Below are 16,793 nucleotides of genomic sequence, written 5' to 3'. Positions count from 1 at the left end.
TTAAATTAAAAGTAAAGGCTCAAAATATTAAAGCTGCAGTCTGTAGTTTTTCCTCTTTGTCATCATCACTGTTCGAAATCTGTTCACGAAATTATCAACTTTACGTGTGTTGTGCCTCGGCACGGCACAGCGCGGATGAATCCAATGTTGAGGAGAATGTGCGGCTGTCAGTCGCTGCGCCGGTGTGGATACTGGCATTCAGAATCACAGATTCTACTTTTTGGAAATATGACCAACATAAGAATTTTCACCGGAAAATGTCATCTGAACAAGTAAATAACATCCACTTTTGTTCTGACCAACTAATGCCCGTTTAAGGGGGAAAAAAGCATTGCAGTAAAATCGCGCTGATTAAATCTAACGATCGCTCATCAAATCACGTCAAACCGTGCAAATGATACTTTGTTCTCAAATTGTTAATGTTAACAACATCAGCATTGTAATGCCCTTCCGATATTTATCCTTGTTTTCGCATGGGCCGGTTGCAGTCTCTTTTTTTTCTGTAGCCACTCCGAAATCTTTTGCATTTTACAATGGGTGAATCTCCAGTTGTCACTGGTGATTGTCGTTTGAACATTTCTGGATCCGCCATCAAATTGATACGTTTAATTATATCAAGTGCTGTGAGAAAAGGCTATAAATCTCCAACATCCTCACACAGAATATAGCCTACTAGCCGAGACACCTTGTTTATGTACACAGATGTGACGTAATGACGCAAAGACATGCTCGAATTTCCCGCGGAAATCCACCAGTACCACTGGAATTAAAAACATTATTACAAGCTTACCATTTTGAATCAAGCTAAGGCAAGCAGATAGTTTCAAACACTGGCTGGTTATGTACTTGCTCAAACAATTATTCTGGATCATTTTTAACCCCAAAAAAGTTACAGACTGCAGCTTTAAATACTAAAAGGGTATAACAACACTGATAAATAACATTGTTTTTTATAACGTTACTAAGTGTTATTATTGTACCATTTTGTTTTCAATAGAAAAATGAACAAACAACAACAACAAAAATAATGCTTTGCAGTTTCATGGAAATCCAATGAATGAAAGGATAAAGTCACTATGAACAAATCCTGCAAGCACAAAACAAAGTGCACTGCTGAATTCTTTTCCTGCCTGAACTTCCAGAAGGACTGGTTCATAGACTTCATAGAGAAGTTACATGCAAAAAATTTCCCCTTTCTTAAAAAAGAGAAACTATGAATTTGATCCTGCCCTACCACAGCTACGTCTGTCAGACAGCACAGCAAGAAGGACTTCTCAGATGGTCGCATGTGACTGAGCTATAAAGGGGATTTGTGCGCACGAGGGAATGACTAAAGCAGTAAAGATCTGGTGCAAATAACTAATGCAAAGAGCACAGTGGGTGGAGAAAAAAAGGGGTAGCTCTAAATTATTCAATTATTAAACTAAGATAACAAAAGAAAAGAGTTTGATGCTTTAGCTTTCAGGTCTAAGGCTGAAATTACAGCAAAAAAAAAAAAAAAATTAAGCAATAACTGCAGAGGCTTGTGGAGAATCTGGGAAAAACACAAGGTGTGAGGAATATCAATAGTAGTGTAAAGTACACTCACAATAGTACAATCTTGCTGTTGATGTCTTGTCTGAAGGGGAACGGGGACGTTAAGGAGTTGACATGATTTGTCAGCTTGTCTTCCTCCTCCCTTAAGTGGTTTTCTCCATCCACCTCATCTTGGACTCCCTGAGACTGGTCCCATGTGTAGAGGCTCTGGACCTCCACAAACTGGGAACGAGCTCCCAAGGGATCCATGATGTTGCTTCACTGACAAATTTGAAACTAAAAGACACAGAGGAAGCATTTACACATTAAGAGACTGTAGCGTGACCTGGGCCATTTTAATAATAATACATACAGATGTCAGCATCAGTTTAAACATGTAAGTGGGTGGTTGCAATGACTGAAATCACATGTGATCTAAAATTTACTTTAGGTTAAGTTAAAAGCTCATTAAATGTTATGTAGAATTTATAAGCATTTCCTTTTTGTTTGGCTATTTTAAAATAACCCATTTAAATCATTAGAGTCATCTCAGAAGTTTGCTGAGGCCCCCTAGTGGGCCCTGGCCTCCTGAGAACCACTAAGTTACAGTGAAAGTGTTGTGTTTTTCAAACCTAGATAAACATTCCAGTTTTTAACACTCAATGACTCGGCATTACAAAGAACTTAAGATATTGCAATTTTCTTCCAAATTACAGAGTCACAATGTTTAAAAGAAATGCACTTTCAATCTTCCAACATGTGACAAAAGTTGGAAAAGTAGTCAGCAATAATTTCTGTGCCTGGGGTAGCAGCTGCAGTGAGAGAAGTGGAGTGTTTATGAACGTTTCAAGCACAAAGAGAGGCTCTATCAGTGAAGACAGACAGGAATCCAGGAACAGATAAGACATTCAACAGAAATGAGCTGCATGTGTTAAGGTCGAGTCCCCAAATTAGATTCCATCGACAACAACAAAGCTAGGTGTTCAAATATTTAAAAGTCTCAACTCGATTGCAATAAGCACAAACCACGCAGCACAATATTGCTTTAAGGAGGATAGAAAGGGGGAACAAACACCTCATACTAATTCTAACCATATCGACAACAAATTACAACCACCATCAATCACAATAACCAGATACCTACCAGATGTCCACTGGTGAAGCAATTCAGTCCTGCCTAACGTTACTGCAAAAACAAAACCACGTTAGCTCAAATTAATCCGTTAAAGACTGTGCTGGTGACCACTGTCATCCTCCTGTGCTTCCGCTTTTAAATAGACCATTGTTAAAATGTGATTTTAGCTGCTTGTGGTTAACACATCGTGTTTGCAACATTCAGCGAGTTTCCTGATCAGCTGATTCACGAGGACAAAATTCATCACTTCCGGGATTGCAGCAGGAACAGTCGTCATGTTGTCGATCCGTATAGAAAACGCACAGACCTGTCCAAGACTGTGTCATAGATTTTAATCTACTTTTAATCGACGTTCTACTGTCAGCGCAAAATTAAAATAAGCATAATAAAGTATAATGAATAAACAAATTATTTTATTTTTTTATTATAATCACATTGGTACGCCTCATGGACTGCAACATGACTTAACAGACCGAAGTAATCAATAGTGTGCACATAATTCATAAGAAGAACATATAAATAAAACACATAAGGTGTGGAAATAATGATTATAACTTATTTAATTTATTAATATATTTTAGTATGACATAAATTTCCATAAAAACGTAAATTCCTGAAACATTTTGTGAAGTGACATCGTAGTTCTGCTCGGTAATCTACCACTATTGTCTTTACTGGATGTCACACTTGCGACTGGAAGCATGTTCTCCACATCCACAGAAGTAATATTTTCATAAAGGACATCTAATTGATATAGTATGTAAGTACATTTTATATACACAGTGGCTTATTTTGTAACTTTCTAATATCAGCGAATAATAATTGCATATATTGAACGAACTGCATGTGGTTCACGTTTTGTCGACTGTGTTCATCGTCGCATGGACCTGGAAACGTGGTGTTAGAGTTAGATGCTCACTTTTTAGTTTAAGCTTTCTTCAGTTTATAGATTGTTAGTTTAATTAATTTACTTTATAACTGGCAATCCCAGCTTTTTGAAGGCGTATGAGCCATTTGGTGCAGCCGAAGATCCAAACCATTGAACAACGTCACAACTACAGCTCTGTTGATATAAGGTCAAACTAATGTATGCTGCCATCGAGATGGAAAATATGATTTAATTAAAGTAGTGAAGTGGCACTTGCCCCATGGTTTGGGTAAGCCGTTTCATTGAACATTTCAATTTCATATTGCAGCTAAATTTATAATTATTTGTATGGCGCTTTTTACAATACGCGGGTTCAAAGCCGCTTTACAGAAAATGCATGTTTCTACATTACAGTTTAGGATGATTTGTTATCAGAGGTGACTGTCCAAGTAACGTCCGTATTTCAAACTGTTAAAAGATAATATAACTCATGCAGTCAGTTAATATGTATTAATTTTAGGCATAAACAATGAGCTCGCTTAACGTTAGCAATAATTTGTGATCATAATGATTACAACATAGAAATCTAAACATTTATTTTGGCCACCACAAGTTCAATATAATAATACAATTGTTCAACAAGCTTAATATAATAGTATTTGGAGGAGAAGCATCTGATACACATACTACCATTTTGGGGGGAAATTCATGGCTTGGCTAATATTGAGACAAATAATGTAAATGTTACAGATTTATTACATTTATACATTACTGATTCATCACATACATTAGCAAACAATTATGAAATGTATTTGCTTTGATATAAAACTAATTTATCCAGCCATGTAGACATTTTTATTTGATATGCAGCTGCAGTATGATGGACCCTTTCTAAATATGTGTTTCATGACAAAATGTGCACAGTTTGCTAGATTTAGGTAGTGACAAATCTCACCCGAATCCCCTACTGTTATTTTGTGTCTACAGCCTCTGGTTTGCCATGGGTTTAACTAAGCAGTACTTGCGCTATGTGGCGAGTGCTGTATTCGCGGTGATTGGCAGTCAGAAGGCCAACATCGTGTTTGTGACTCTCAAGGGGGGTGAGAAAGGTCGATATGTCGCTGTGGGAGCCTGTGAACATGTCTTCATATGGGATGTCCGCAAAGCTGAGAAGGTATGTTTTAAAAGATCACTTAGTACATTGACTTATCAGTTTATATAAACTTCTGAATGTTGTACTCACCTTCTCTCCCCTTTAATTTCTCAGGTTCTTATACTTGAAGGTAAAAAGCATGAGGTGACGTACTTGTGTCCCTCTCCTGATGGTGTCCACATAGCGGTGGGTTATGAGGATGGAGGTGTGCGCATCTTTAGTCTGCTGAACGGTGAAAGCAACATCTCCTTCAGTGGACACAAATCAGCTGTCTCAGTCATTAAATATGATGCACTGGGTGCTCGTCTTGTCACCGGCTCAAGAGTAAGACTACAATTTTTGGTTGTTGACCATATACATTTTTGCATGAACTAAAGTCAATTTCTATGTTGTGTTGCAGGACACAGATGTGATTGTGTGGGATATCATCAATGAGTGCGGTCTGTACAGACTCAAAGGACACAAAGATGCAGTCACACAAGTTTTGTTCTTGGAGAACAAAAATCTGCTGATTACAAGGTAAATCATAATCAGCCTTTACATTTCATTTGAACGAATTCAACACTTGAAAATACTTGCAACTTTATATTATTGTGTGATGGACATGAATGTTATATATATATTATTATATCAATTAACCTTGACCTGCAAAACAGAGATATAGCACATGTACCAAGTCACGCACACCTGTAGTTTCAGATTTGCTTTAAGTAAATGTAATGCTTTGCATTTATTATAAAAGTTGTTTATAATGAATATATACTTATATCACTCAATTTAAAAATAAATACTGTAAAATTTAAAGGATTTGTTGTGGAGTGAGGGGAACTAAAAACATTTATAGTGTTTATAATATTTGTAAATGTTTTGTTTTATATACCAATATTTTACATTATTCTTAAATGTAATAACAAAATATGGCTTATAAAACGGTTAGTTCCAGACAGTCCTTGATTCTGATTGGTCAATAGCTGTGTTTATTCACGATAAAAGACTGCTATGACTGCTTCACCCAACGTTTCTATGTATCGCTACACAACACCCCAGCAACCACTCTTAGCAACTTAAACATATGTTCTCATTGATATTGTTCATTGAAGCTTATCCACATTATTCCTACGCCCCATGCCACTTTGCGCAAATTATGGGTGTAACTTCCGTTAAGCTGTAAACAATCAGTGAAAGACTAGCTCTATTGACACAATAATATATTTTTTTAAACTGTATACAATGACATTACATTATTCTACTCATCCTTCAATCATTGAAAATTAAAAGGACATTTAAAAGTGTAAAAGCATCAACAAGGTACTTTCAACAGACCATGAGTAACCCCGAAAGCGTGAATCTTTCCACAGCAAAATCGGACGATTAAATATCACTGTGGTAATCTGTATTATGTAACATACGTTGCCTTAATAAAATGTTTAAAAAAAATTACTTCAACATTGCGTGATAGTATTTCAAAGTGATTTCAGTCATTTTGACAGATAATAAATTGGATTACTTTTAATACAAAACATTTACAAAAATTATAAACCTGTGAAAACAAACCTGGAAAGAGACGGGAGGATTTGGGGAGAAAAAAAGAGATTCTTCGTGCATTCCAGTGAATTATTAATGGGATATATCGTAAATTAAATCGGGAGAACAGACCACAAATGTGCAGTATATGTTGACCTTTTTCATACTATTACAGCGGAATGCAAAAGGAAAAAAGAAAATTATCATGAGGTGACTGAAAAGAGCTCTTGCCATAGATATTCTTGTTATAACATGTCTCGTTAAAATACCGAGCGTTACGTTATTCTCATGTTATTCATAAAGGAGCCGTATGTAAGATTGTGGCCAAAACTGGTACTGCAATCACTTTCAAATTACTGTAGAGCGGTGTATCCCCTCCCCCTCCCCCTGACTCGAGGTTGCCAGATAGGCTGCAGGATCCAGCACGAACGTTTGTAGCTGCAGCTGTGGTAACTAGAGCAGAGCTGGCAACCCGGATGCCGAAACACTACTGACTTCGTGATTGGTAGATAGGTGGAGGGTGGAGCATCAGGCCAAAACACAAGATGACAACATCAACATCAGTTGAGGGCTTCAACTTCACTTTTTAAATGACAATATCCTGGCCGTAGTACTGTTGTCAGTGATATAAGTATTTGAAATGAACATGATTTCTTAATGTCTAGTGACATATCAGGCCCATTTTATGATTAATTGAAATACATTTCTTACATACAGCTCCTTTAAATAAAACATGAAAGAAAACTGATAGCTCATTGAGTCAAACTGACGGATCAGCTTTATTTATAGGGCAACCTTATGATTAGAAATTATTCATTTCAGTGATTTTGAATGGAAGTTCCCCAAACCGGAAGTGCCATCCATAATTCAAAACACAGTAAGCTCGTCAGGAATAAGGTGGATAGAGTAGGGTATTGTGAGAGATAGTAAATGAGTGTACCTGCATTTACAGTAGACATAGCATTTTATCTACTGTACCTTATCTAATAGTACCTTATTGCTTACTTATATGTTGATTTAAGTTATCTGTGTTTTTTTCTCCCTCAACAATTTTGACCCGGTGCAACTATTTTCTGCAAAATAAACATTTTAATAGCCTACTGCTTTGTTTTCTGAGACTACTTCATGCTGAATGAATGATTGTTACTAAAGTGTCTGGATCGGTCTCAGGGCAGAGACGCAGTAATGAGCTGGTGTAGCTCCTGATCTGATTCTGTGTTTGTCATGTTTCCTCAGCTCCAAGGACAGTTTTGTAAAGTGGTGGGACTTGGACACACAGCATTGTTTCAAGACCATGGTGGGACATCGCAGTGAGGTAATTAAGATCACTGTACACTGTTGAGACTTTCTCAATATTTCTGAAATAATTAACACAACACACTAAATGAACTTTTTAGCCGCTTTGGAATCCTAGAGGGACATAAAGCCAGTGTAATTGCTCATAAGGTGTTTTCTTACTTCCCTTTTGGAGAATAAATCTCCAACACTGTCTGTTAGTGTTGTAATACGGTGCAACCTTGTCCGATCTCTGTAGGTTTGGGGAATGGTCCTGTTGAATCAGGAGAATAGGTTGCTTACAGGGTCGGCTGACAGTGAGCTCAGAGCCTGGGACATTCAGTACATCGAGGAGGTAACGAGATATCACTCATGCTGGGTTACAGTGTATGTAGGCTGAATTACATTCCAGCACAGTCTTGAATGTGATGTTTTGTCTTGTGTAGAGAATTGACTCTGATCTAATTTGAATGTGTTCTGAATAACATCAAAAATGTCTTCACAGTGTAAAGAAGTGGGGGAACCACAGGAAAAGAAAGTCAGAACTCTTATCGATGAGGAGGAAGATGAGGAAGGACTTGATGAAGAGCCAGAAGAAGTAATATTTCTTCTATCCCGTTTCTTCTTTTCAGTTCATGTATTCAGTGGATGCCAGTGACTTGACATGACATAGTTTAAAAGGGTTTCTTTTATATGTTTACCAAATATCTGCTTTCTGTCTACAGCGGATAGTCAGCTGTAAGAAAGTCGGTTCTATTCTGAGGGAAGCCAGAGACAGGGTTGTATCCTTGGTCACAGATGCCAAGGCTAATGTGCTAGCATGCCATGTAAGTATGTTTCATAGTAAATTTCACAGCGACGCAATAATTAGGCAAACATTTACATTCTATGGTTCTGGTTCTATTCAAACTCTCACATGAATCAGTTTTTTTAAACAGAAGTTATTCACAGATTCATATGTAGTGCTGGGATGTCTTGATTATTTTAGTGAATATGCCTGTTTGGATTGTGCGTAAATAAATCTATTCATAATATATTTCAATGACTCATTTGAGTCTCTGCGCACAGGGCCCTGTGCAGCATTTGCGTCTTTTTTTGTGGATAAATGTTTTCATTCTGCTGTAGATTAGGGTGTTTCTATCACCGTCATCTATCAGTAACATATCTTTAGCAACAGTGTGAAAGTGATTAGCACATAACAGGCACATCTATCTGTTCAATATGCGTCACATGACTAAACATGCGTCATTGTTTTCAAATACCTCCAAATATTTTCACAGTCCACACTACAATAAGAAAACGGTGCTTTCAAAAAGCTCTGTTTTTGCAGGAATAAAACGTCGTCTCAGTGTGGACGGAAGGCCAAAATGGAGAGAAAAATATTTTTGAAATGAAAATGTATTATTGTGGACAAGGCCTGAGTCTGTATCATATGATAACTTTTTTTAAAATCTCCACAGGGCCTGGATGCTACACTTGAAGTCTTTACTGTACTAACAGAGGAGCAGGTCAAGAAAAAAATGGAGAGAAAACTAAAGAAAGCCAAGAAAAAAGCAAAGTATGTGAGACTTTTGAAATGTGAAGCTGTCACTGAGTTCTTCTTCAGTTCTGCCTAATACATTTGCTAATATTAAAGAATAGTATTTTGATTAACTGTTATGTTCTGCAGCTCTCAAGAAGAAGAAGAAGAGGATGTACCTAAGCCTGTAGTGGAGAGAAAGTTGAGTGATGAGATCCAAAAACTGGCAAACATAAAAGCGTCTTCCAAGATCAGGTCAGAGAGTACTCCTAGATGCAAGCATAGTTGCACTTTGTACGTGTTATAAAGTAATAATAGTAATGTTTTTTTTTTCATCTGCAGATCAATGGACTGCCTTATGGTTCCTAATGGAGAGATGAAGGTTGCTCTTCTTCTGCAGAATAACACAGTGGAGACATATACGCTTAAGACCAAAGAGAAGAGTCCTACTGGCACAAAAACCTCTCGGCTCACACTGAGTGGTCATCGTACAGATGTCAGAACGCTGGCCTTCAGCTCAGATAACATAGCCGTCCTCTCCGCCTCTGGAGAGACCGTCAAAGTGTGGAACAGGTGACGAAGACAAATATTTTACATTTTTGCATAGGTTTATAGATTTTGACAAAAATCTTAACCAGAAGTATCTTCTTCTGTCAGGTCCACCTTACAGGTCATTCGTACCATGGGATGTGAATATGCTCTCTGCTCGTTATTTGTTCCTGGAGACAGACAGATTATCTTAGGAACGAAGGTATTTAACTATTTACTTATCTAACGCCAATCAATGAAAGTTTATAGAGATCCAAAAGTTACAATTCTGTCATTACATTAAAACTTCATTACAAACCTGCATGACAGAACTTCTGTGGAACACAAAAGGAGATATTTTGCAGACTATCTGAGCTGCTCTTTTTCTTACAAAAAAGTAGAGTGACTGCTGTCAAGTTCCAAAAAAAGCACAAAAAAAACTGTAAAGTATTTCATACGAGTGCACTACGTTACAAGTTTTCAGAAGCCGTATCCTAGCTTTGTTTTGTGAGGAACACTGATATTAAACTAGTTTTTAACTGTATATCTTTACACACTTATGCAACAGTTATTTTGGAATTTTTTTTATATATATTAATATTTTGTTGTATTTGTTTGTTTGATATTAGTTAATGCTTTTATTTTATTTTATTATTTGAATGTAGTAATTTTATTTTATCAGTAACAAACTTGGTATGTAAAAACATTGTGCCGGGTTGGAAGTCATATTCACTGACAAGTGAACGCATGCATGACAGTTGGTCGGAAGCAATGTTTTATAGTTTAAACCAGTGGTTCCCAATTCCAGTCCTCGTGACCCACTGCTCTTCACATTTTGTAGGTCTCTCTTATCTGACACACTCAGTTCAGTTCATGGAGTCTCTCCTAATGAGCTGATGATCTGGTTCAGGTGTGTTAAATAAGGGAGACATACAAAATGTGCAGAGCAGTGGGTCACGAGGACTGGAATTGGGAACCACTGGTTTAAACGATTAGTTATTTTCTGTTCCTTTAAGACAAGATCCTGAATTTTCTGCAGTAAAATATTTAGTCAGTATATACTGACCTTTATTACAAAAACTAGTTCTTTTGTAATTTGTAATTTTTCTTGTGTAGCTTATTCCTTATTTCGTTCCTTATTTGTCTTCTGTCAGAGCGGGAAGATTCAGATTTTTGACCTGGCTTCAGGAAGCCTTCTAGAGACGACTGACGCTCATGATGGAGCTCTTTGGTCCATGTGTCTCTCTCCAGACCAGGTATAATATCGATCTCTCAATGGACTAACTTCTCATCCCTATTTAACACCACAGTGACTTCCTGAGGATTTCAGCTTTATGCGAACATATTCTGCTTTTTTCAATTGATTTGTGTGTGTTTATACAGAGAGGGATTGTAACTGGGGGTGCTGACAAGACTGTGAAATTCTGGGACTTTGAGCTCATAAAGGATCAGGACTCAGGAATGAGCAAGTGAGTTTATTATCTGTGATCACAAATCACGGCTCTCGTCTAGGTTTCTCTTCTGGGCTTTAATGTATTATTGCTTTGTGTAATCCACAGGAAACTGACAGTGAAGCATACGCGCACCCTGCAGTTAGATGAGGATGTGTTGTGTGTGCGCTACAGTCCTGACCAGAGACTGCTGGCTGTCTCTCTTCTCGACTGTACGGTCAAGATCTTTTACACAGATACACTAAAGGTAAACCACAAGAACACCGGTATAGCATTACAATACTTCACAGCAAAACGTGGCATCTCTTGTGTTAAATTCGTACGATTGAACGGTATCCAACAAAACACTGCTGTTAAACTTTAATTACATTTACTGAGGGATTACATTTCACCACCAGTAAAGATACTGACACTATATTAACATCCACCTCGGTGGATCTCACCACGTTAGCTGAGATAGACTGCCATTTTCACCTATTAACAACATACTGTATGTGTCAAATGCACTTCCAGAGCTACTTGTGATTGGATTACATGGACGAAAGGGACTCTGATTTGATGGCCTCTTATATCACTTATATCGTGGTGGGAAAAAAAATTCCTCCAAAATATAGTTAAATTTCAATCTCCTAAAAAACGAGAATAGGAGACGCTTCAAGCCGAATGCTTGGCATTTGATTGTAATTTTATTTAAGCACCTGCATTAACTGATCTCAGTTCATGTGTTTGTGCTCTCAATGATACATCACTGAATGTTGATGGTTTTAAAACGTATTTTAAAAGCTTTTATAGGCCTGATGGATAAATGGATGGACGGATAGATGGAAGAATAGATTAATTAACAGATGGATAGATACAATTTTATTTAATTATTTTATATTTTAATTATTATTATAATCATATTACACTCTTCTATAAAATAATTATTAATATAGCAATTCTTTTCTAAAAACGTTTCTGTATTGTTTTTTCAAAGTAAATTATTGCTTTATACCCACTACCTCATTCATCTATGCTCATACTCGTGGCAAAAGATGTTTAAAATGTCTTTTCATTTTAATTTATATCTCATAAATAAAATATTTAATAAAATGATTTTAATTTTATGGACCATAGAGTCAGGACTTGTCATTACCTGTGAAATTGCAATTCGGTAAATTCCACTTCTTGTCAATTCAGTTCAACTTTTGTTTTGAGTAAAGGCAATTGAATTCCAATTCTACACACATAATACCAACCGCTAAATGGGGCCACAGTGTCTTAGAAATGTCAGCACAATATAAACTAACCAAAGGCCACTAATGTAATATGATGTCATTATGCATACTGTTCAGCAACTCTATCCGAAACATCGGGACAGCGAGACAGTGAAAGGATGTGAGCTGTGCTTAATGAGATATTTGCCCTCTGTCTCAACTTCTTCTAGTTCTTCCTGTCGCTGTATGGACACAAGCTGCCCGTTCTGTGCCTGGACATTTCTCATGTGAGTGCACTGACTAACACTACACATCCCGCAAGTCATTTTGACGGATGGCGTAATTGTGCTCAAATGTTGTTTGTGGCTTGCTGTGCGTGTTTTGCAGGACAGCGCTTTAATAGCCACTGGCTCAGCAGACAGAAACGTGAAGATCTGGGGTTTGGATTTCGGAGACTGTCATCGCTCTATGTTTGCACATGACGACAGGTAATAAAAACTCTGCGGCTCGTATAGTGACACATTGCTGGCACAGTCTGTTCCCTGTCACATTACCTATACGGTTTTCAGTTATATTAGTGAAAGTTATGATACCGGTTGATGACAAGTACAGTGATTTCAGTGTTCGGTCAGGTGTCACCTACCTATGCTGTTGACGACTCTCCAGCGATTGTGAACTGTAGTCTCTGGATGACATCAGCCCAGATGGTCATTATTTGTCATCCACTGTTTTTTCCCTGTTGTTTTTTCTTCTATAGTGTCATGTTTCTTCAGTTTGTCCCTAAAACCCATCTGTTCTTCACCGCGGGAAAGGACAGAAGGATCAAGCAGTGGGACGCTGACAAGTTTGAGCACATCCAGACATTGGAGGTGACCTTCTCTGATAGTTGGACAGCGTTCAATAGGCATTTTTCCATAGCCGAAATGAGTTTTCCAAAGGTCGCTGAGGTGGAAGTAGCTGTTATATTGAAAGGATTAGAGTTATAATAAGAGTCCGCTCAATATGCAGCAGAGGCTGATTGCATTACGTAAGCCGCAGTCTGCTTTTGCTTAAGCCCTAATCAATGTAATCATAGACAAAGATGTATTGGAACTGTTGTATTATTACAGAGCCTCTCATACCCGTGACCCCCTGTATATGTTCCTCAGGGTCATCATCGTGAGGTCTGGTGCTTGGCCATCAGCCCCAATGGAGACCACATCGTCTCCTCGTCTCATGATAAGTCCATCAGGCTGTGGGAGAGAACGAGGGAGCCCATCATCCTGGAGGAGGAGAAGGAAATGGTGAGTGCTTGGTTTTTCAGCAAAATGTCACACTGAATTAAATAATGATCTTAAGATCTACCTTCACATCTCTGGTAGACTTCTGTCAGCTTCAAGTGCATTAATATAGAATGCTTCTGATATGCAGTGGCTTTTCATAAGTGTGCAAAATATTTTCAGCTATTTTACAAAAACTTTATATTTTTAATGTTTTACTGATTTTAATCTTGTTTATAACTTTAGGGTTACATAATTTGATTCCAGATGTATTATTAATTTGTTAAGAATAATATTATCTTTTGACTTGGGTCCATCAAGACCTAAAAATCTAATTAGCTGAAGTCCCTTTCATTTTTAAATGAGTCAGTAAGATTTTTCGGAATCAGATTTTTAAATCAGCAAGGACGCATTAAATTGCTCAAAAGATTGCAGTAAAGATGTTCATAATGTTACAAAAGATTTCTATTTCAAATAAACTTTGTTCTTTTGAACTTTCTATTCATCATAAATTTCAAAAATATTAAGCAATTTTTTCAACATAATAAGAAGGGACTCTTGAGCACCAAATCAGCATATTAGACCGGAGTAACGGCTACTGAAAATTCAGCTTTGCATCACAGGAATAAATTACATTTTAAAATATATAAATATAAAAATAATAATATTTCATAATATTACTGTTTGTACTGTATTTTTCTATATATTTTTGATCAAATAAATGCAGCTTTGGTGAGGATAAGAGACTTAAGACCGATCACAAACTTGGTGTAGATCACTAGATTTGTAAAAATAGATATTGCTACTTGCTAATTTATAGATATATGTAGTATTTAAAATATAATTTGGAGCCGCTTTCACAAAAGGAGTTGCACCTATAATGCTGTAAAATGCTCACTGGTTCTTCTAAAACAATTGTATGGTTACTGCACAGCAGAAGAAACTTTATTCGTATTTTCATTCTCCCAAAAACCCAAGTGTATCAGCAGTTAAAAGTACATCTGTAAAAAATAAGCTCTGTACATAACATTAGAATATATTAGCTGACTTGTCTACTATTTTTCTCCTCAGGAGAGGGAAGCAGAATATGAGGAGTCGTTGGCTAAAGGTGGTGAACCCGTGGTAAGTGGTTCTCCTAGAGATCAGTTATGTCTCCTAACTTTCTGCCGGGTCTCAGTGTTTCCTTGTGTACCTCGCAGGTTCCTGGAGAGACTAAAGGAGAAGCAGAGCCTGCTGGGAAGAAGACCATTGAGACAGTGAAAGCTGTGAGTCTGCAGAACTGTACAGATAAAGAGCTCCTCTCCTTTAAATACAGTAATGGAGAAATGACACTCGTGCTCTGTTTCTATAGGCTGAGCGAATAATGGAGGCCGTTGAGCTCTATAGAGAGGAAAGTAAAAAGCTGGAGGAGCACAGAGACGCTTGTGAAGCAGCAGGGAAGGAGGTATGATGTTTTCTAGAGAAAAGCACACTCAAATTCCATTAAGAGATTAAACTAAATATTGGATATAAGTTCTCTTTTATTCTGCACATAATTAAGACTGGAACTTGAAAGTATCATAAATGATGCACTTGTTTTATTTTTGCTTTTTTGCAGTTACCACCCCCTAAAATGAACCCCATCCTTGTGGCTTTTGGAAATCTCTCTGTGAGTGTGTGTTTTGTTTGGTTGTCATATTTGGTTAATAATAAGAGGTGCACAATATATATGCATACATTTTGATAATAGTCAATATTATTGTTTTTAAAGGTATATATCGGATAACACTGATGTTGTGATGTCTGAATTCACTTGCAGCAAATAAAATACGATTTGTTTTACTGTTTTTTTTTTATTTTAATATTATAAATGTATCGGTTATTGACCATAACATCATTTTAACAACATGATTTTGATATCAGTGGATTCTTTTTAAATAATACATCACAGTATGTATTTTGAAATCGAAAATGTTCTTAAAATGCAAGATTCATCACTCATATTTCATATTTCCCATGATTTCTGTTTATATCTGCAGCCCTCTCGATATGTTCTGGAAGTGATGAAGAAGGTTCGGTCCAGGTAAGAGGTCTTCATCAGCCCAGTCAAAAGCACTCTAACACAAAACACATGCATTTTCCCATCTGTTATATACCGTTATGTTTTATGGGTCAGTCTGTTATTCTCTCTCTCTGTGTTGATAGTGAGCTGGAGTTGTCTCTGCTAGTGCTGCCGTTTCCCTATGTCCCGGATCTGCTGCAGCTCTTCAACGGTTACGTACAGCAGGGCCTGGAGGTGGAGCTAGTGTGCCGCTGCCTCTTCTTCCTGCTCAGGTACTCATCTGTAGATATTGCATTAACACATTACTGTTTATTTAAATTTCATTTACATTTATTCAAGTTGATTTGTCCTCTCAGTTAACATTTTGCTCCTGACTTAACAGTTCTCTCATTTACCATTATCCTAGAGTCAATTTTGGTCAGATCACCAGTAATCAAATGCTGCTGTCAGTCATTGACGAGTTACGGGCCAACACGATCTCTAAAGTTCGAGAGATCAGGGTGAGTCCCGCTCTCAGTGCCAGTGAACAGTACCCTGACACACCTCTCAGATCGTGTAAGCATGTGTGTTCTTGCTTGTCCGTGTTTTCAGGATGTCCTGGGTTTCAACAGCGCCGGTCTTCAGTTCCTGCAGCGTGAGATGGAGAGCAAAGAGGACGTGATGTTCTTTGCTGATGCCACAGAGCGTTTTATAGAGAAGAGGAGAAAGAGGAGGAAACGTGAAAGAGCCGTTCTTACAATCACATGAAACAATGACAAAACCGAACGTTTTTCAACTGTTATAACAGACTCCATTGCTTTGTGCTTTTACAATCCTGAAGAAACATCATGCTAATGTTTTTATAAGTTCATGTGTCATTTGTACCTGCCTAATTAAAGTCCATAAAGTTGAATTTCTCCGCAAATTAATTCACAGAGGCTGTTGTGTTCTTTAAAAAAATCCAAATAAAAAAAACTTAATTTTGTTAAATTAGCTATGAAATGCTTAAAACAAGAAAAACATACAACACATTCTATGAAAGCATGTTTGTAAATGTAACAACATTGTAAATGTAACCTGGTTTAAGGATTTTAGATGTTTTTACAGGATAATAACAAAAAACAAGATTCAATTAAAACCTGGTAACAGTTATTTTACAGTGTCCCTATTGCACGTTATATGTAGTTACTATAGTAAGTACTATAAAATAAGCATAGTTAAATGCAACTAACTCTAAACCACACCTTAACCCTATAGTAAGTACATGTAGTTAATTATTATTATTGCTTTACTTAAATATATGATTACACTGTAACATGGACACTTTAAATAAAGTGTAACCAAAAAAGC

The 16,793-nt window shown here is 37.1% G+C and overlaps 2 protein-coding genes across 3 annotated transcripts in view; one reads left to right on the top strand and one right to left on the bottom strand.

Moving 5' to 3' along the window:
• The window catches only part of gdap2 (ganglioside induced differentiation associated protein 2), a 29,329-nt gene extending 26,425 nt beyond the window's left edge, over window positions 1-2,904 (bottom strand). The window contains exons 1-2 of the mRNA XM_084420546.1: window positions 2,660-2,904; window positions 1,589-1,812 (exon numbers count right to left, since the gene is read on the bottom strand). Of these exons, the coding sequence (XP_084276672.1) occupies window positions 1,589-1,785 (197 nt within the window). The 5' untranslated portion in view covers window positions 1,786-1,812; window positions 2,660-2,904. The remainder of the gene's footprint in view (window positions 1-1,588; window positions 1,813-2,659) is intronic.
• A 371-nt stretch (window positions 2,905-3,275) lies between these two features.
• On the top strand, window positions 3,276-16,372 carry wdr3 (WD repeat domain 3). 2 transcript variants are annotated; one of them, XM_084422030.1, is made up of 27 exons: window positions 3,276-3,410; window positions 4,506-4,692; window positions 4,786-4,995; window positions 5,072-5,190; window positions 7,432-7,510; window positions 7,730-7,825; window positions 7,976-8,068; window positions 8,196-8,297; window positions 8,931-9,028; window positions 9,140-9,244; window positions 9,332-9,562; window positions 9,647-9,740; window positions 10,672-10,773; window positions 10,901-10,986; window positions 11,077-11,215; window positions 12,395-12,451; window positions 12,552-12,652; window positions 12,922-13,033; window positions 13,313-13,447; window positions 14,495-14,545; window positions 14,623-14,688; window positions 14,775-14,867; window positions 15,021-15,071; window positions 15,442-15,485; window positions 15,608-15,736; window positions 15,871-15,964; window positions 16,056-16,372. In XM_084422030.1, exons 2-27 carry the CDS (start codon window positions 4,519-4,521, stop codon window positions 16,209-16,211), a joined length of 2,817 nt encoding a protein of 938 aa, XP_084278156.1. In that variant the 5' UTR covers window positions 3,276-3,410; window positions 4,506-4,518; the 3' UTR covers window positions 16,212-16,372. The 2 variants fall into 2 exon arrangements, with proteins under 2 accessions (XP_084278156.1, XP_084278157.1); XM_084422031.1 differs by having other exon boundaries at window positions 3,324-3,406.
• The last annotated feature ends 421 nt before the right edge of the window (window positions 16,373-16,793 follow it).

Source organism: Rutilus rutilus (assembly GCF_951802725.1).
Source record: "Rutilus rutilus genome assembly, chromosome: 10".
Classification (NCBI taxonomy): domain Eukaryota; kingdom Metazoa; phylum Chordata; class Actinopteri; order Cypriniformes; family Leuciscidae; genus Rutilus; species Rutilus rutilus.
This window is presented reverse-complemented; position numbering and strand designations above follow the sequence as displayed.

Excerpts from the sequence above, each read along its gene's own strand:
- wdr3 (XM_084422030.1), top strand. The coding sequence starts at position 4,519 with ATGGGTTTAACTAAGCAGTACTTGCGCTATGTGGCGAGTGCTGTATTC. Across the intron at positions 8,069-8,195 it reads TTGATGAAGAGCCAGAAGAA|CGGATAGTCAGCTGTAAGAA; the intron begins GTAATATTTCTT and ends TTCTGTCTACAG. Across the intron at positions 10,774-10,900 it reads TGTGTCTCTCTCCAGACCAG|AGAGGGATTGTAACTGGGGG; the intron begins GTATAATATCGA and ends GTGTTTATACAG.